Raw genomic sequence first — 21,176 nt, 5'->3', positions numbered from 1 at the left:
CACCCTCCTCAGGGCTTGCTTTGCGCCCCATAGCGAGGCTTCGGCTTGGTGGCGAAGTGTGGTGGGGGTTCCACATGGAATGAATATGGGGCTCCTGGCTGGAGCTCTTTAGGGGTTCGTTCTGAGTGGGTGCCCTTGAGAACCTGCCCCCAAATAGGGATGGAAAAGGCTCCTGTTGGGCGTGCAGATCTTTCCCCCTTTCTGAGGATTCCCCTGTACAAGGCGGTGAGAATTATGGGCCGGCGGCCGCCCTTTGATGCTCTTACAAAGTCCCCTTATTTTTGAGCGGGAAGGGCGACAGAGTGACTCGACTGGTGCCCTTGAAAGAATACCCAAATTCTGAGGGGAGCGTTCAGTCTTCAGTCTCTGTTGCGGCTTTTCAAAAAATCCTACATCCTGTAGGGCTAAAAAGTAGAGGCTCTCGCTCGGGGCTAAGGGACCAAGAGGGATCTCATTTGGACCCTCCTCCTTATCCACTACAAGCAGATTGAGTCTCTCTCCCTACCCCGATATATGTCTTGAGAGATGGGGGCACTCGACTTTTGAGTACACCATCTTCCTAGAAGGGGTCGGGATGTATTTGAGAGGAATTTTTATGCGTAATACGATGGTGGAGACAGGACTGGCAGTCTCTTGAGGACTACCCAGTCCGCCATCCCACCTACCCCCCATCTAGTAAAGCTTGGAGGTCGTTCCGGGGAGACCTTTTGGCAGCGCAAGATGCTTCTCTATCGGCAGGCATTTTCCTTGGGATCACTAGCCGAGGGAAACCGATTTCAGACTTTTAAGTCTCGAGGGAGCGCCTCAACTTCTCCTGTTACCTTTAAGGAGGAAGATGCAAAAGAGCAGCCCAGGAGTTCCCCCTACTTAGCTCTCAATTTGAATGGAGCCTCTTTCCACTCCTCCCCTCCCTCGAGACGGGGGCAAACGCTCAGCTTGAGACCGCTGCCCTGCCCCCCTCGGGCGGGGAACCCCCCGAGCTGGGCGCCCGCAACAAGGGCAGGCAGGGCTTATTTCTGGCTGGGGGGGGGGCGTATTTCACTTCCTCCCCACTCGGTTGCATGCAGGGTGTGGGGGGACACACCCGCCGCGGGGTGGAGGCGGTGCCAGGGCCCAGCCCCTTCTCCTCCCGCAAAGAGGAAGGCGCGGTAGGCCTGGGCCACAAAGCGGAGCAAATCGCCTGGCTCGCGCTTCCCCGCCGCTAATGCCGCCCCTCGCGGGGTCACTCCCCGCCCGTCTTTCTCCCCGCAGGGAGCAGCAGAGGAAATAGGGAGCCGCCGAGCGCCCCGGGCCCGTCGCGTTGGGGCCAGGCCAGCCACCTTCGTGTCCATGAGCCCGCCGCCCTCTCGTCAGAGCTGCTGCTGCCGCCTCCGCCGCCGCCAGCAGCCGCCGACCCGGGTGCACCCCTCCGCCGCCGGGCCCGGTTTCCCCGGCCCTGCCGCCGCCGCCTCCTTCCCTCTGCGCGGCAGAAGGTGAGTGAAGCCGTCCGGTTGGCTGGACTCAGCCGTGTGATCCTTCAGGATCCCCTCTGTTTCCTCCTGGTGATTTCCCTTCTCGTCTATAGTCTACCAGCGCTTCCTCTCATACATACATGCATACGCCTTTATTGGCATAAGCATTTCTTCCTTTCTTAACATCCCTTTTTCCCCTTGGCTCCCCTCCCCGTTTTGCTAGCCATTTCCAATAAGTGGTGGTTCTACATTTTCCTTCCCTCTCCCATTTCTTTCTGTAGTGCCTTACTGGTACCTAATATGGGGTCATTTCTTTTGATAATTTGTAGTCAAGATTATCATTTTCAGTTCTTAAGGCATTCTATTAATGTTTGTATATTGCCTGTTGGCCACTTCCTTTTGCTAAACTTGGTTGTAAAAATGTTCTTGTTGTAGAACTATAGAAGAGTTAAATATCTTTCAGCTGCTCCTCTGACCTATGACAAATCACCCATTCATGGGGGGAGGGGGGGGAAGCAAAGAGAATTCTCTTCCTCAAACTGACTGTCAAAGGAATGTGTTTTTCTGCTATCAGCTTATAAGACTGAATAATGATGTACTTGACATACAGTCTGCTCACTTAGTTATATATTGTTAGTAAAGACAAAATCTCTCATTTATGGTGAAGGAGTTGTGAGATTTCCTTTTAATATGTATAATTATATACTACCAATTAGTACTAATAATTCTGATTGGTAGTTTTTGATGGCTTTTTGCATCACTTTTAAAGTATTGTGCTTATATTCTGTTTGACAGGCTAAGACTTATATTTCAGTGGAATATGGCATAAACAGATGTAACTTTTAATTGAGGATTTGGGGGTTAGGTTGTGACTCAGTAGTGGAGCTCATACTTGCGTATTAGTCTCTGGCATTTCCAGCTAAAGGATCTTGGGCAGCTGGGAAAGATACCTCTCAACCCTGGAGATCTGCTATTAGTGAGGGTAGACCATATTGAGCTAGGTGGTCTAGTGATCCAATTGGTATATGGCAGCTTTGTATGAAGGTATTCTCATATGAAGGGCATCTGTATGAAATGGGCCTGTCCTTTGTATCAGTGACTGGACACTTTCAAAGTAATCCGCCCTTTGTTTAAAGTAAAACCTGTTAGTAGTTAGTAAGAAGAAAACAATGTTCTTTAGATTGAACAATTTCTCTTTTTCTTATCCTTTAGGAAAAGACTTCAGACCCCAGCGTGAAGAGAATGGCTGTGACTTTAGAACAGGCCCAAAGGGCGGGCTGTATGTTTCTGAAAGCACTCTTAAGATTCGGCTTCATGGTTGCTAATAACCTTGTCGCTATTCCTTCCTACGTTCTATATTTAATAGTACTGCAACCTCTCCGATTGTTGGATAGTAAACGGTTCTGGTATATTGAAGGAGTATTATTTAAATGGCTTTTGGCTATGGTGGCATCGTGGGGCTGGTGGGCAGGATATACAGGTAAGAGTAATTTTTTTGAAATTTACTTGAAATTTAACATATGCGTATATAGAGGAATAAACCTGAGGGCTGATGTTCTGTTGCAATTGAGGAATGGCTTTTCAAATGTTTTTATGTGTTTCACTAAGGTGATGTATAATATAGAGAGAGTGAAACAGCTTACAGTTTAATCCTAGAGGAAGCTCAAAACTGCTGAGGAGGTGGCATGACCCTGACACAGGTGTAAATTCTGCTTCCGCAATAAGAGGCATTTATGTTGGCACAGAGCCACTTACACTGGTGTTGAGGAACTGCGTGGTTGTGTGATGCCTGGGTGCCAGCGCAGTCTCGGCAGCAGCTCCTTCTCCTGGGGCTGAAGGGGGTGTTCTCAGGGTGGGGCTTGCTTTAGCCCTTTCAGTCCAGGAGCGCTCCCTTTTGCTGGCACAGACTTATGCTGGCAAGGTCAATGGCATAGCCCATTGAGATGCATGGGCCACTTTTGCAGGGAAGGGAGGTGTTGTTTTCAGCTTGTTTGGCACTGTATACCAAGCCTCTCTGGAGGTGGCATGGCTGCGTTGCGACTGTGCCATCCGTGGCTGTGGCACAACTACCACCCCCAAAATTTCACTGCCCGTCTGCAATCCTGATGTTTAAAATATTTATACCTTGCCTTCCTACTAGAAAGTGTTTAAAGTGGCCAACCAAATCAGTTCCATAGAATGAATGCACATCATAGCCAATTACAAATTACCAATTACCTTAAGTGATGTCTCTTTCAAAGCCACACTTAGAATCACTTCAGATCCTCTGAAGATGCCAGCCACAGATGCAGGCGAAACGTCAGGAGAGAATGCTGCTAGAACACGGCCATACAGCCTGGAAACCACACAGCACCCCACACTTAGAATCGTTTTTGTTTTCTGCTTAAAAGAAAGAGGAAGGTACCCTTCTCACTGAATAGAATATACGTGACTAAGACCAGACTGTTGTCTCTATTAAATCTATTAAATTCAAATTTATTGAACCTATTAAAGCCCTTTTAAAACTGAACTGAAATTAAAATATATTAAACCCATTGATAATTCTGTTATTGAGATTGGTGGCTTTGGAATGTCAAGGTTTGATCCGTTTCGACCATCTTTGTTGAACAGTTGTGATGGTGTGAATATGTTTTCCATTCTTATTGTTGGATGTGAAACAATACCTGAGATGTGAAATGTTGGGTGCCTGTGGCCAAATATTCCTTTCTTAACGTTAGCAAAATGCCCACTGTTACAGCATGGCCCATGGAGATGATCCCATATAATGCAAGGCTCAATAAATTTAAGATCTATTGGCTTCCACCTGACACCCCTCTTATCAGATAGCATTTTCATCCATCTGTGCAGTATGAGGTGTTGACAGTTTTGTGTCGTCCTCTTCTTTCTCCCCCCCCCCCCCCCCCCGCCGGAAAACTTTCATTTATATGGGAAAGGTGGAAAAAACTATTTCAGAAATACTTTTGAAAAGCAGGCTGAGTGTAGTCTTTGATTGCTGTCCTTCATCCTAAGAGTTCTGCCCATCCTATTGATTTCAAGGGTGTAACTCTTCTTAGGATAGCACTGCAAGCGTGTTGCCAATTGCAGTCCTTCTAAGATAGGTTTGAGAACTGTTGACAACAGAGTCTGTTCCTGTCTGTATGTTTCATTGCTGGTTCCAATTCTTATAGAGCATAATAGAGATGTTGTAAACTGGCTGTTAATTGTCAGTAATTATTATGGGCAGGGATTCTTGGCGAAAGAGGATGTGTTTATTGAATTATACTAGAAAGGTGGAACACATTATATCTTCCTTGGAGGTTCCTTTCCTAGTGAACTGGGTCACTCCAGCATCTGAGGATGAAAGTATCTTTTATCCTCACCTCAGCACGTCTCAAGGTGCTTCACATTCCTTTTTGTCAGAGGAGTGAATGGTAAACAATCCAGTTACATGAAAGAAGGTAAACATGTAGTGAATTGGAATAGCAACAAACACTTAAACTGAAATATTTGCTTAGGGAGAAAAACACGAGTGACTGAAACATTACATTCATCTGTTTCAAATCTTTACATGGACATGTTTAATTGGAATAATAATATGCAATAAGAATTTAAAGCCTGTATGGCATGTTCGACCTTTACATTAAGTTCAAAAATAAAATAGAAGGCATTGAAAACAGTTGGCAAACTAATTTTAGCGTGCCCAAAGAACTGTTAATCTTCTTCCCTGCCATCCTGGGCTGTGGATGTGGTTGTCCACACATCTCTTTCAGCAGAATTTAATTTTTCCATGGAGGTAATTGGAATATGACAAGAGACTGCTGCAGTAATGAGAGCGCCTTACTGCAGTTAAGATTTGACCAAAAATATGGCTCTGTGTGTGTCTTGGGTGGGGCGGGCTATGTGTTTCTATTCCTTCAGGTAACGGCGCTTCTCCAGGAGTTGCTCTGGTTTCCATTTTGGTTTGGTAGTTCTCAGTAGTAGAGATGGAGGCTGAGACATTTTTGAATTGCCACTTCCAAATTTTAATTGTGCTGAAACGCTAAAGGACCTATGCCAAAGGGCGGGGTGTGTTCTTCTACATCAGCAATGACTTCTACCACCATCAGGAATGATATGTTTTCAGCAGTAGTATGTGGAATAAATGCATTGAAGAGACAAGGAGGAAAAAAACCCAAGTGAAATGGGGAAACGAGGTGCGCAGAATGATTTCATAGAAGACATTTCCACGATACAAGTTTTGACCATTAGGAAAATGTGTTGTAAGCTGTGAATGTGGAAAAGACTCAGGATTTGGGAAACCCTGGTCAGATCCCCACTTGTTCCATGGAGCCTTGCTGGGTGACTTTGGGCCAGTCACACACTCACAGTCTTGCAGTTATTTGCATGGGAGATCTCCAAGGAATGCCAAGAGCATGATGCAGAGGCAGGCAATGGCAAACCAGCTCCAAACATCTCTTGGCTTGAAAACTTTGCAGGGTCACCATAAGTCAGCCGTGGCTTGATGGCAAAAAAAAAGTAGACCAAGTGCTGATGACCTTAAAATACTGTTTTGGTAACCTTTGCTGTGTGCCCTTCTAAGATAAGAACTTGTCTACTGTATATATTGTAGGATTCAAATCTAGATTCCCCCTCCAGGTTCTAAGTTATTTCAGTCAGAACTTACACTGAACTTGCACCATCCCATGCCGGCATCCACTTGGGATGCCAGCACAGTTCCACAGAGCCCCAGACCTCTGGCTTTTTCTGCAGTGGAGCTGCGGGGCCGCCAACTGTTGGAGCCTTTGCCTCCTCCGCTGCCACAAGTGCCCTTTGTGCTTGTGGGGGGAAGCGGCAGATCTGTCAGTGCACCCCTTTGCCAGCCCCTAAGGACATTCAGCATCTCCCATTTGGATTGGGCTCTCATTACTATAATTGTGAAATTGATGGTCCTGTTTTATTGCCTTGGGGATCCAGTGTACTAATAAAGATGCTAGTTAAAATTCAGGAAAATTGTTCAGTCATAATGAGGTTGTGAGTAGTTCTGATAATCTGAATTATTTGACATTCCAGTTCTTGTTGACTGAAGTGTAGTTTCTTCTGTGTATGCTTGAAGACTGTTCAGTGATCCATGTGCATAGCTTGTGTTTGACACTGTGACAGACTAATAACTGTTGCATTGAGGAAATCTGAACATTTGTTTTATAATATATTTATGATACATCTTTGGATTAGTTTCTCTAACAGTAGAACTAATATCAGTAGTGTCAATAAGAGGATACTCTGATTAATAGTGTGCATAAAAATGTTGTTGAATGTAGGAAGTTGCATTTGTTTAGTGACCCTTGTAACATTTTGCTTCTGTAGTTTCTTTCTGAGAAGGAAGTTAAGTGCATTTTCCCTTCTCAATTTTACCAGTTAGCTTTTATCTAGAATGCTTATATTGGGTGGCTTTAGATTTGTTGGGTAATAATTGTCAGACTTTATTTGGTAAACATTAAATACTCCAGAAAGGCAAATAAACCATATTTTTGCATTATTTTCGTATGGGTCCTCTAATATCAGCTCCTTCCCTTTGCATCTGTAATCACATGCTTCACAGCTGTGGCTGGCAATGGCACAAGCCTTTGCTTAACTCTGCAGGTGTCAACATTTATTTAGTCATGTGCTAAAATAGGATTGGAGGCTGTAATGGGAAATTCAGGATGACTGTTTCCTCACTTAAGGCTTTCATCCATGATGAGAGAGAAATTTCGCTGCATCTGTGTATTTAAAACTTTCATATTCCAACTCTGTGTTTTTGCCTCCTAAACAGCTTACACTCATTTAAAGTAAGTGGTAAAACCTGACATGATACTAGAGTTAAAACATCTGATCAGTTAAAGAAAAAGAAGAGTTTGGATTTATATCCCCCCTTTCTCTCCTGTAAGGAGACTCGAAGGGGCTTGCAATCTCCTTTCCCTTCCCCCCTCACAACAAACACCCTGGGAGGTCGATGGGACTGAGAGAGCTCTGACTAGCCCAAGGTCACCCAGCTGGCATGTGTTGGAGTGCACAGGCTAATCTGGTTCACCTGATAAGCCTCCACAGCTCAAGTGACAGAGCGGGGACTCAAATCTGGTTCCCCAGATTAGAATGCACCTGCTCTTAACCACTACACCACGCTGGTTGCCAATAACAGAATGATTCCCCAAATGATATTGGCTTGGTGCCTAGAAGACAGTTACATTTGTGCTGGGCTAATGTTTTAGAGGAAAATGTGCTAATAGAGTACCACCATGGGAAAAGGTTCTATTCGCAGTTGTTACCTGGCTGACATTTGAAAGCATGAGGACTCTGGGCATTGCCTCCATAGGCAGATCGTAATGTGTGGTCAGATGCATATGGGGAAAAGGTCTTTAAGATACTCTGATCCCAAGATGTTAAAAGTTTTAGGGGTCAAAACCTGCTCTAATGTTAAACAGATGGGAATTCATTAAACAAATGGGAATGGCAATCATGAAACACCACCAAAACATATCCAGTCCTGTGAGTCATATTAAACAATTTACAGTATTCTGAACCAGCGTAAGTTCCCAAATGCTTTTCAAAGGCACCCTCACATACAGTGCATTAAAGCATTTCATTCTGAAATATCCCAAAGCCTGGGTAACTATGGCAGTGGTTTTCTTGTCCAGGAGGCAGCTGCAGCTGGCAAACTACTATTTCGTTTACCATAGATGCCACCCAATCACCCGGAAAAAGGGTTGGAACTGTTAGTACTCGCAAACTATGATCCACAACTTCTAGGGGCACTGAAACCCCACTTAAAGCAGGTTTGGTACTAACTCTATGGTCAGCTCTATTGTCTACATACTCTATCATGGATGAATTAAACTTCTCTTTAGAATGTGTGTGTAAAGTGCTGTCAAGTTGTAGCTGACATGTTAGCTGCCCTTTGATTCATTAACCTGTTGGATTCATTAGAATGAGTGATGTTTGGAGAGATTTTATGTACATAATTAATTTTTTATTTCTGTTTCTACTCTGCTTCTAAATTGCCTGTTTGGCAATTATTGCCATTTTAAAATGAAAAGTAGTAGAGGAGTTCCCAATATATTTCTAGCTTCTTTGACAGTTTGTTGTTATTTCATGTGGATGCTTAATAGCAAGGCACGGGGACAAAATAAAGACCTATAAATACTTAAATTAGATTACTGCAATGCTCTCTGCATGGGGCTGACTTTGAAGACTATCCCGAAGCTACTGCAGCCAAAATGTTGACTGGAGTGGTTTGTGGAGACCATGATTAGTTGAACCTTTTCCCATCTACTTTGGTTCCCAGTTTGCTTTCAGACTTAATTCAAGGTTAAAGCCTGTTATGACTTGGGGCCAGCATACCTGAAGGATGGCATTTTCCTTCATGAATCAACTTGTCCATTTGGAAGCTCCACTTTGGGTGCCCCTGCCATTTCAGGATAAACAGGTGGCAACTCAAAAAAGGGGCTTTCTGGTTGTGGGGGCAAAACTTTGAAATTTCATCCTTTGAGAGATTCATCTGTCGCCCTCTATCATCGTCTTACATGAGTAGATGGAGACTGTTGTTTTGTTCAGCATATCCCCAGTAACTGTTACTGGTCCTATCCATGGTTGTGTTGTTACATGTTTGTATGACTATTGAAATGCTTAAATATTTATATATACTGTATTTTAATTATTCTTTTAATACTGTAATGTTGAAGTGTATTGATGTTTCCCCCTTTGTGGACAGTGTTTGGGTAGAAAGATGACATAGAAATGTTTTAAATAAATTAAAAGTGCTGCAGTGCAGAAATGAAGCCCACCGCCTTCATTCTGAAAGCTACCCAGTAGCTAAAAACATTGGAGTAGATTGTCCTTCTTTCCACCTAAGCATGCAAACAGGAGCATCAGAAGTTGCTGAGAGGTAGAGGAGAATCAACAGGGTTTTATTCATTCTACCTGTTTTCTGGTGCAGCTTATCAAGGCAGGCAAATTTTGCTACTGAGACTGGACTGGAACCAGACTGAACTGGATCCATGTTGGCTGGGTAGCACTCATAGAAAATGTTGAATTTTGAACTGGCCTAGGATTAATACTATTTGAGAACAATAATACAGTTTAGGCTCTTACCTTTTGTTTTTGAGCCACAATTTTTTTTAAAACTTCCCATTTATGTGTGGCAAAATCTTTTTAAAAATGAATAGAATTTAATTAGATTCTCAGCGTTCTTAAGAAACTGCCTATATAGCACAGCCAGCACAAAGGCCTGGGAGGGATATTCTGACTTCCACTTCTGCTGAAGAGAGCTAAAAGGTACCATTATTATTGCCAAATGTAGGAGAGAGGCTCAAAGCTAAATGGGGTAGGTGGTTTGTATGTACATGCAGAGTTTTCTGCTTCTTGGACTGTGGTACTTTCACTTCCTAGTCTGCTTAGTCTGCATGGTTTCTGATATATTTTTGTGGGTGGGAGATGACACAGTTGGAAGAAGTATAAATAATGTGTGGTTTTTGTTTCTGTCTCCTGAAAGAGTTCACAATAGAAAGCAGACATTGCTATAACTATGCTCCATTCAAAATATTTCAGCATATAAATCTGAGCCAATTCTGCAGTTATAGGGTGAATTGGAGCTGGAAAGGAAACATGTAGAAGAGGAAGGATTGTATGTTTGTTTATTGTTATGCTGGCTGTAGCCAACTTTCCTTACTTTTTAAGATACATAAAGCTGGGATAGCACCGAGTAGTAAGCTGTAGTACTGCAGTCATAGCTCTGCTCATGACCTGAGTTCTTGGAAGTCAGTTTCAGGTAACCAGTTTAAGGTTGACTCAGCATTCCATCCTTCAGTAAAATGGGTACCCAGCCTGCGAGGGGGTAATGTGTAGGCAACTGAGGAAGGCAATGGCAAACTACCCCATAAACATAATCTGCCCAGTAAACATAATGCAATGTCATCCTATGGCCGGTGGCGTACCGCTAATGGGGACATGGGGTATCTCATGTCCTCGGGAGCATGCCATTTGATCACATGGGGGGGGCACCCAGTGGTGGGTGCCTCAGCCACAGCCCGGCTCCTGCACTCCCCAGCCTCCCTGCTGACAGGGAGTTTGACTGTGGCTGTGGAAGCTGCCTGAGGCATCCGTGGCTGCAGTCCAGCTCCTGCCTGGGAGCTGGCTTCGGCAGGGAGGCTGGGAAGGCAGGAGCTGGCCTCAGGCAACTGCTTGAGTTGTGAGCCGTGGCCGCAGGCTGGCACTCGGGCAGGAACCGGCCTATGGCCGTAGCTCAGCAACGAGCGGCTTGGGTACTGAGGGGGCTCTGCCGGCTGAAGGAGCACGCTGGCGGGACGCCCCTTGGCCCAACCCCACCAGGCCTGGCCCCGCCACTGCCGGGACTGCCACCTCCAGCTAAGGTAAGTGGGGCATGGGGGGGGGGGGAGAATGCCTAGAGCAGGTGTTATCCCCAGAGAGCCAGTTTCCCCCGGTACACCTCTGCCCATGGGTCAGAAATGACCTGATGTTTGTACCGGGGACTGCCTTTACTTTTTACCTTTGTTTTTAAAGCCAGGATATGGAAATATCTATAATATACCATAGTTCTCTTTCCATATCTGGAAAGAGCCTTTAAAAAAAAAAGTTGTGGCTCAGTGAACTATTTTTCTTACTCATCTCATTAATGCAGGGCATGACAACTCCCAGGCACCAGATTGCCATAGCACCTAAAAATTTCACTGTGGTGCCTATTATTTTTAGCAAGGGCTTTATTGTAGTATCTCTTAGTGAAAAGTGTAAAGCCTATTGACATCAAAATATGTTTTGCTGAATGGCATAACGATACATTTGTATGAAGTTCTTATCATTGCTTGTTTATATATGAATTTTACATCATCCAGCATTGGTGAATGAAATTGTTTCTTAGCCAGTTGTTTTCTATATTGCCTTCAATATTCAGTTAAATGGAGCTTTAATGGAATTATCAGAAATATGGGAGAAGTTACACTAGGGATGTGTTAGCTTTTTGTTATAACCATGACAACCAGAGCTATCCCTATGTTTACTTTTATACAGCGCTTTTGTCATAGCTTTAATAAAACTGTAAGAAATGGAAGAGGTTATGATTAAATTTTGTGGTAATAATAATTGGAAAATAGTAACATATGAAACTGGATACTGAAAAATGAGTCTGGTTCCTAAATTGTGGAGTTAGCTCCTGGAGCCAAAGAAAATTTGTCAAGGCCTGCATTAGCATAAGTTAACATATTACAATAATAGTATTGTAATATGTTAATTTATGCTAATGCAGACCTTGGCAGATTTTCTTTGGCTGTAGGAGTTAGCTCCACAATTTAGGAACCAGACTCATTTTTCAGTATCCAGAGTTTCATATGTTACTATTTTCCAATTATCCTTACCACAAAATCTAATGGCAGTTATAATTCTCACTTTACAAAGTGTCTTGGATGCCAGTTTGGAGGAGTAGAACAGTAGTTCTTAACCTATAATCTACTTCTACTCATCAACTATGTGACATTTTCATTGACTACCCCCCTAATCTGTAAGTAAAATGTTAGGGCATAAAACAACATATTAAATAAATACATTTGAGACACTTGTTCCAGATGTGAACTTTGTGATGATAGGTTTGCTTCCTGTTTACCTGAATCCCACAGAAGCTTTTGAGGACTTTTATCTTATTCTAAGATTGGGATCAACTGCATCAGACAATTTTCCTCTGATTTGTATGTCAAAAGCCATTACAAATGGAGAAGAGGGATTCCTAAAGTTCTGAATGACTTCCTTTTGCCCCTTTCCCTAATTCTGAGTGCCCCTTTAAGATTTGTCATTTACCCCTTGAGGAGGGCAAATTGCCCACATTAAGAATTGCTAAACTACCCATTTGTGGCACTACCTATTTGTAAACTTCAGTTCTGAACACTATTCCAGTAGTTTTAGAGAATCTGTGTGCCAATAAGAGCGTCTTGGTATCTAGGGGGACCTTTTTATTATATCAAGTCTGGGGTTGGGGACATACAGAGATGGGGTGGATTGTGCTTAGATATACTTAAAAGAGCCATGCATTATTATTGTTAGCAGATGGGCAGGACATGTCATTCCCTATCCAAAATAATGGAGTTCACCTTCTTTGTCAGGCGTTTGTGTTACCCACTGTTCACCAGTGGGATTTCTAACCTGCCTGCATTCCATCTCCCATGCTCTTTCTGATCAGCTATGCTGTGGATTTGGCTATCTAGTAATAGACCATTAAAAGTGCTTTTATCCTCCTGTTTTGGGTTACCCTTGGACCTCTCGTTTCCAGGTCCTGGCTGGGAGTCTGTCAAATCAAATGTTTTTCTTCTCCTTTTGTTCTTTTCACAGGCTTCCTCTGTCTCTTGAGGACTCACTAGCTTTGCTTCAGATAGTCTGTAATAGTACACATATTCATTTTAATACACTGGATTCAAAGCAGTGGCAATCTTTAAAAGCATCTTAAGTGCCCTGTGACTTTATTATTCTCTGGACTTGGGTGCTTGACACTGTTGCTCTTACATGCACTTAGTTGAGGATAATGAAGGAAGTAGGCAGGGGATGACAACAAGCTGATGAACTTGTGACAGTTGGTTGCCATCCTGCTTCACATCTTGTCCTTATGATATTAACTGAGGTAGGTCTGTAACTAGCTGTGATACGTTTGGTGGGAATTTTGATGACAAAATATTCGTAATCTTGAAACCACCTTTCCAGCAGGGCCATACAAGAATGAATTGGTAGCCTGTTGATTTGCAGTTGCTTGGATGAACTTTAGTTATTGCAGCCCAAGAATGTGGACATTCTGCTTGAAGGCGTATGATTTACTGTTTAGATTCTCAACCATTTTAATCTTGGCTTTTAATGGCCAGTCAGGAGGCAGCAGCCAGTTGGGTCCAAGTGTTGCTAATGCTTCTTTGAGCAAGGAGAACGTCCCCTCTGTTCTGAAGATGCGTTTTTGGGACCCAGATGACTTAAGCAACTGCTTACTGGTGAGAAATATTCCCTTGGGAAGGGGATAAAGTGAGGGTAGCCTGCTCAGCTTTACAGGTTAGACCCAGACTTAATTTTCTCGTAAGGGGAGAGGTGGGATAATTTCCTCCTATTTCCTCTTCCTGCTACAAACCCCCAATCTAGCCTGATCTCCTGGCCAAGAAAGAAAATTCTTTTCTGGCTGAATCTTTGGATGAAGGGTGTTTTTCCCTTTTTCCTCCTGCTATTGAATTGGGTTCCATTGTTTTAAGAGGTAGCAATTATTGAATTTAATTTTCTGGTTCTTTCAAATTTTGATTTCTCAATTACTTTTTCCATTATTGGTAGAAGTTGTCTTATATCCCACAACTCTTAACCTATAAATATATTAAATAGCAGCTCTGAGATTGTTTTGGTTTTGCACTGTTTTGCATAAATAAGAATACCAGAATATTTAAAATAGTGATGGGATATTAATTCAGTCAAAAAATGATTCGTCAGTGTTTGGTGATGGACAGCAGTTTTTTTAAATTATCATGCTTAGTTGGAAATGAATTTTCTTTATTAATTTTTAATTTACAAGGGCTGGGAGAGCTACTGAATCCATTCTCCCTAGACCAGTGATGGTGAACCTTTTCAAGACTGAGTGCCCAAATTGCAACCCCAAACCCGCTTATTTATCGCATAAATGCTAACATGGCAATTTAACCTGAATACTGAGGTTTTAGTTTAGAAAAAACGGTTGGCTCCAAGGCATGTGTTACTGAGGAGTAAGCTTGGTGGTAGTCAGTGGCTTTGCTTTGAAGCAACCGTGCAACTCTTCCAATGGGTGAATCACGAACCTAGGAGGATTGACTCAGAAGCGAGCCCCATTGCCAGCAACCGAGCTTAGTCCCAGATAAAGGATCGCGTTTTAGTTCTTCGCATGAAAATCAGTGGGGTTTAACAGTGCTTAACAGGGTTACTTACTTCTTCCCCAAATCTAGATCTTAGGTTTAATGCTAATAATCAAGCTCAGCGGCCCAGGCCAGCCTAGATGTGTGTTGGGGCGGCACTCTGTTTGCATGTGCCCACAGAGAGGGCTCTGAGTGCCACCTCCGGCACCCGTGCCATAGGTTCGCCACCACTGCCCTAGACAGTGTATAAAATTAACCTCTTGTGATGATACTTGCAATTCCCTGAATTCCTTCTCTTTTCCTCTATCCAAAGCTAATGTTGTTCTCTTGCTGACAGATGTGAGTCAAGAGACCTGTGATCGTGTGTCTCAATGATTTGAATTTTCATTAAAAGCAACTTCTCAGAGCTTCAATAACGTTCACAATAGTGCTGGAGGAGAGAGTATCTTCACTTCTCCCCTGGGCTGTTTTAGGCTCCCCACCCCACCCTGTATTTTCTTCCCACGTGTGGAAAAGCAGCTGGGAGGTATTCACAAAAATACCTGATGGGAAAAGAGTTAGACACTTTGTCTTCCAGTGTGGCTACTGTGATCCTTTTTTTTAAAAAAAAATCTGGGATATTGATCATGGATCTCATGGCATCATATAGTTTTGCTTACAGTCTTCAAATACTGCCTTTTTGGAATTTAATCTTTAGTGTGCTCTTCTATCACCCATGACACTTTTGATATCAGTGTAGTTTTTGCCATCTCAACATGAATCTGCCTGTGTGTCTGTCTCTGTCTTGTTCTTCCTTCAAGGAGTTTTTGACTTCCCAGCCTGTGCAACACACGCACCTTTTCCCATTATGAAGCTCCAAGTCATGTCCTGGAGGACATGTTTCTCCAATCCAAAGAAATTTGTTTTACGTCCTCATACGTGTCTTTCACTAAGGAACACATGAGTAATGAATCATTGAATTTCTGAGAAGAGTGTTTTGCTAGTTTTGACTCAGTTTTAATCATCAGGTTGGGTTTCTGTTTCTTCTGAAAGGATGTGTATTTGTCCACATGTTCAGTGGTGAGTTCAGAAAACAAAGAAGAAATGGGCTGGTATTTATTATGAACTTTAAAATAAAATCGTAGTAGAAGTAGAGGCTATTGAATGCCTAGTAAAATGCTGAAAAGCAAGTTTGAAAGTGAACCTAAGACAGAAACAGGAAAGTAATGTGGAAAAGGAAATACTTCTCAATGTAAGGTGTTAAGATGAGAGCTGCTAGATACCATAGAAGCGAGCTAGACGCAGTTTAGCTCAGATGTGAAAGGAGGACCGTATGACTTCACGCAGCTTCAGACTGCCTAGACTGAGGAAGACCAGCAGGTGAAGTTTTTATATCCTTATCTTGCTTGCCTCTTTAGCAAGCAAGCAATTTGCCTCTAATTTTCTGAAAATCATATCAGCCAAGGGTTCATAGAAATATACCATGTCTTGTGAAGCAAGCAGAGCACAAATGTGTACCCATCTTTCTTAGTATGCAGGTATCTGCTTTTGTAACTGTGTAACATTCTAGGAAAGCACCTTGCTCAGATGCGAGCTGGTGTGGTATAGTGTTTAAACAAGGGCTGGAAGAACCTGAGTTCATATCCCCTCTCAGCCACAACATGTGTGACCTTGAGCCAGTTCCCTCTCAACCTGACCTACCTCACAACATAACTGTTCAAAGAAAATAAAGGAGACGAGCACTAACAAGCAACCCTGAGCTCCTTGCATGAAAGGCAGAATAAAAACTTGATACATGTTTCACCTGAAAATAAGTAGCCAAAGTTTTTCTAAACATGGCTGTTTTTGACCACCTACAGACATCTCTGAATTGCAATGTGATCAATTACCTTTTAGTTCCCTCTTCTGACCAGTGGACTTAATGGTACAGGGACAAACCTCCTGATCCTGAGGCTTTTGATGGTGCCTGATGTTGGGGAATCACTTGGAAGGCTTCCTTTGAGTGGACAGATCATGCAGAGAAGGAGTCCAACATGGTAACTTCAAGTGGAGATGTCCTTGTGCAGGCAGGGAATGCCCCTTTTATTGAAACTGACTTCCTCACTTTCCAGTGAAATCACATTTTTGTACAGGTCATACTGCTCCAGAAAAAGGTAGGTCTCACTTTCACTCCCTGCCTTTCTGCATCTAACTTGCACCATGGTCTTAGGAGAATGTTGCTCAGTTTTGCAGAAATGTTCTGTATTTTTTAAAATATAAAGACATTATTAAATCACTTCCTTAGCTGAGCAAAATATTTGTATGCTGTTTAGTAAAAGAAAATACACTGTAGCTCACAATGCAGTTACTACACAGTGAGGACTGTTTTGCCACAAGTTGGTATTCCAGCTATTGATTTTGTTTTAAGTGGCAGTAACCTGTATCCTTAATTTACTGGCACTCTTCTGTAGCAGAGGGGAGTGACAATTGAGTTCATGGCAAGAGAATGAAAGGGCTGCCAATTGAAGGCCCGGAGGAGATATCCTCTAACTGAAGTGATTTCTGGATAATTTTTCTATCACCGTTGATATTTGAAGGATTGTCCCTTCTTTTAGAAATAGGCAGCTCTTACTTTATAATGTCCTGGTGCCACAGAATGCAAACTTTTGTTCTAACCTGAAGCTTTGATCAGGGCATTGTAGTTCAAAACTGCATTCATGTTCTACTCACTTGAGAATGTCTTTCTTTTTAGGGATGGGTATGTCAAAGAACATGCAGCATACATACAGCATACATGCTGCTGTTGCATTTTCCTTTTGTAATATTGTTTAAACATTTCCATATCTGGTTAATGACTTCCCTAACATAGAGATGGAACTGACTGAGAAAAAAGAAATATGCAAGTGTTTTCCTTTTTTATACAAAAAGTGAAACATTGGGCCCTTGAAATTGTATCTAGTTTTTCTATACGGTGGTATACTTTTGATTTCAAATGCTTAAAAAACAGAGTTGGGAGTGATCTTCTAGGGTTGTGGTGGCGAACCTATGACACTCCAGATGTTCATGGACTACAATTCCCATTAGCCCCATGCTGGCAGGGGCTGATGGGAATTGTAGTTCATGAACATCTGGAGTGCCATAGGCTTGCCACCACAGTTCTAGAGCCATCTAGTCCAGCCCTGTGCTTAGCATACAGAATCGAAAACTAGAGCATCTCTGACAGATGGCTGGTCATTCTTGATGGATTTCCAGTGTAGGAGAGCACACTTTTCTAAGCCATTGTCAAACTAGCCAGCATGGCGTAGTTGTTAAGAGCAGCTGGATTCTAATCTGGAGAACTGGATTTGATTCCCCACTCCTCCACCTGAGTGGCAGAGGTTTATCTGATGAACCAGATGTGTTTATGTACTCCTACATTCCTGCTAGGTAACCTTGGGCTAGTCACAGTTCTTCAGAACGCTCTCAGCCCCACCTACCTCACAAGGTGTCTGTTGTGGGGAGAGGAAGGGAAAGGAGCTTGTAAGCCACCTTGAGTCTCCTTACAGGAGAGAAAGGTTGGGTGTAAATCCAAACTCTTCTTCTTCTCTAGTCTCACTATTAGGACTGATGAGACATCAATTTCACCAGCATCTTTCTGCACCACAGGGAATGAACATATTATTCAGCCATCCTGGGTCCCAACCCTAGACCCTAGTAAAGCTCTTCTACTACTACTCTGCACTCCTTCCCCCTTCCAGGATATACCACTGCCACCATATCAGTTCTCAGAGTTTTTTTCCAGCCCAAGGATCTCCACCCAGGTGCGTCTTGTATTTCACCTCTTTAAAAATCTTAGCACCAGTTTTGCTTCTCTTTCTCACTCCAGATTGCCATAGAGGAGACTAAACTCTCATTTGTGACATCTCTAGGTCTTAATCTTCCCACCTCCCACCTTCCTGGAAACTGAATATTAAACTAGCCTAAGGTGGCTTACAGAGATTGGATTGACCATATTTTAAAATAAAAAAATTAACAAGTCAGTGAAAAGCACATATTCCATAGGCAAACACAATAAACTGAGCAAGGGTAAGAGAAATTAGAATATTTATTTAATTTATTTAAAACATTTATTAACAAATGTTCTTCCTAGGTGATCTCAAGGCTTACAATATAGGCAAAATGAATAATAATAAAAAACAATAAACACATGTCTTCTTTCCCTGGCACTATACTGATCTCTCAAGGTGGGAATGAGAGACAGGCTATCCAGATCTTTAAGTTTCATTCGTTTTAGCTCATCCATTATCTTGGGCCAGTATTCAGGTATTACCCCTTGTTTTCTCAGGACTATGTGCTAATAGTTGCTCTCCCCGAGCCATGATAACCCCTTCTTCCTATTGTTGGTGTGTGTAAAAATGACTTCCTTCCTCAAGGAGCTTCAGTGCTATTTTCTGCTTTTCCTCATCCCCAGCGGACCTCTTCTCTCATTCTGTCTGCTGGAATGTTTTCTCTTTTTGACTGCTTGAGGCATATTGTCTTAGATGTGATTCCGGACTGCTTAACATCACCCCCTGGCTAAGGTCAACCGGATTGCTTATGTACATTAATGACCTTTTATGCACTTGTGGTCTGCCTCGCATTGTGCACGTATTTCCTTCGGGTTGGATCTTCAATTATGCATGCCTTTTGGCCTCTTTGGAAGTCACTGTGCTCTCAGATCAGAGAAGCTCTGCAGTTTCGGATAGCGGGGAAAATGTGACTTTTCCTTCCCTTTGCAGAAAAGAGGAAGGTGTAGTCGTGCCGCGAGGTCAGCGTAAGAACGAGACGAGACGCGGTGATTTCATCTGGTGGAGAGCGCCAGCAACGGGAGCGCGGGTTTCCGTGTTCCTAGCGACTCTCCCGTATGCTGACTCCTGGCACCTTTTATTATGATTCTAGCGGGGGCGTGTAGAAGGGCGGAACGGGGGGAATTCCGGGAGAGCGGGGGATTGAGAGATCATCATGTGATGCATGATCTCACCTGGCTGCTACGTGCGGAGAGGAGCGTCGGCGTCTGGGCCTAATCCTCACCTGGGGGCAAGGCCATTGTCCCTTTGTCCGGGACACCCGGTGGTTGTGAGCCAGGTAGTTCATGACCTGTGACTCATCGGGGGATGAGGGGTGGGGGAGCGGTGCGACCAGAAGGCCGCAGGAGCGCCGGTGTGCCGGCGCTCTACTTACGGTGCTGCTGGGTCAGCAGTGCATCCCTACATCTCCTCCTTTTTTACGTTTAGAAGGGAGGCCGAAATATTAGGGGGCGATTTAGGGGGACGCTCGTCTCCTCCGCCGTTTGGCCAAGCTGGCCGAGTTGCTTGTGCAACATTAGGACTTGGTTGCGATGTAAGGGAAAGTCGAGGGGTTTCTTACACATGTTACAGGCAATATTAGATATACATTGAATGAAACAAGATCCGACAATGAGGCACACAATCAAGCCAATGCAGAGCTGTACAATAGCACTCAACCATCCCCCCGGTAGCCAGCTCCAGAGGGCTGACCACCAGTGGGGTAGAACGTCATACTTCAGATTAGATACAATATCTTGCAGTTCATGCACTTTCATATGAATCAAATGGGAATTATCAGAAAGATTAAAACAACACATATTATGTACATTCTCACAACCTTGGTGATGCAATAACAACAAATAATCAATAGCGGCACGATTATCTAAAGTCGCTTGACGAAGTTCCTGCTGCTCGGAGGCCAGAGCATCCAGAGCAATGGATGTGAAGTTGATGGACTTCGCAAGGGCACAGGCCAGCCGGCCAATGGTCTTAGCGTTGTAAGAAGCGAGTCCGGGGACTCCCACTAGGGAGGTCGTGAGGGAGACGAACTCCGCTTCGGAGAGGGCAACCGCATCGCTCCGGCAAGAGGGGTCGAGGGGCAGAGTAGAGCGGCGGCGGCGGCGGCGCCCGGGCTCCTGGGGTGGAGCCTGAGGCAGGACGATGGTGAGGCGACTAAGGCAACAGAGTCCCGGCCGAGAGCCGAGCAGGGATGTAGTTGAAAGTTCTCTCCCCGCAAGTCCAGAACCAACCCTTCGGGAGCAAGATGTCCTCCGTGCGCGTGCAGTTCCAGTTGGCCGAGCCGGTGAACGGGCCCGGGTCGGTTCCTCGTCTTGCCGCGCCGGAGATGCGGGCGCAGGTGTTGGACTTGTGATTAGCGACAGTCTTGGTGACAAGGGAGAGAGCGCCGGCTGGGAGGGTTTGGACGATGGGTCCCCAGTCAGCGCTCATAGAGTACTTGATGGATGAAGCATTCATAAAGGGGCTCAAGCCAGACTCCGCTAGGAAGTCTCCAGGGGCTTTGCAAACGGGGAGCAGGCAGGAGCTTAGCAGGCTCCCGACTCCTAGGTACTGGCCCAGGCAGAAGGACGAAACGTTGGCAGCGGCAGCAAACTGCTCCCAGATGTTGGTCTGGTCAAATCTCGTCAGGGGGTGGCCGACTGCCACCGGCAGGAGGCAGCAGAGCAGGCAAAGGATGGTGGCCGTCGAGTTGGCAGTGATGATTGCAAAGAGGGCGGCACAGAGGTTCTCGGGCGTCTCGGGGTGGCCTTGCTGGCGCAGCAGCTCTTGAGCTTGGCTGGCGGTTGCTTTGACGTTCCCCCAGGTCATCCGGGTCTTTGGACCGTCTGGGCGTCGGTGGCGGCGTTCCCGTTGAGGCCGCTGGACGGGATCCTCCAGAGAGATTCGTTCCAACTCCGGGATGGGGTCGATTTCCTCCTGGCGCCATTCCATGGGCTGGCCTGTCATGGCGAGTCGGGATCCACCGGAGATCTGTAGGAAGAAGGACTGAAACACACCCCCTTCCCCAGGTTATAGGAGGGGGCCGGGTCCTGCCGGGCTTGGAGAGCCGATGGCGGGAGGTCAAAATCAAGTTTGTTGGGTTTAGTGTTTGATATAGGACG

General features: G+C 44.4%; 1 protein-coding gene across 1 annotated transcript in view; it reads left to right on the top strand.

Moving 5' to 3' along the window:
* The window catches only part of LPGAT1 (lysophosphatidylglycerol acyltransferase 1), a 94,946-nt gene that overhangs the window by 521 nt on the left and 73,249 nt on the right, over positions 1-21,176 (top strand). The window contains exons 2-3 of the mRNA XM_048487340.1: positions 1,252-1,472; positions 2,664-2,931. Of these exons, the coding sequence (XP_048343297.1) occupies positions 2,694-2,931 (238 nt within the window). The 5' untranslated portion in view covers positions 1,252-1,472; positions 2,664-2,693. The remainder of the gene's footprint in view (positions 1-1,251; positions 1,473-2,663; positions 2,932-21,176) is intronic.

This window comes from Sphaerodactylus townsendi, linkage group LG01 (assembly GCF_021028975.2).
Source record: "Sphaerodactylus townsendi isolate TG3544 linkage group LG01, MPM_Stown_v2.3, whole genome shotgun sequence".
In the NCBI taxonomy this organism is placed as follows: domain Eukaryota; kingdom Metazoa; phylum Chordata; class Lepidosauria; order Squamata; family Sphaerodactylidae; genus Sphaerodactylus; species Sphaerodactylus townsendi.
The sequence above is the reverse complement of the archived record's forward strand: the minus strand, read 5'-3'. Positions and strand labels throughout refer to the sequence as shown.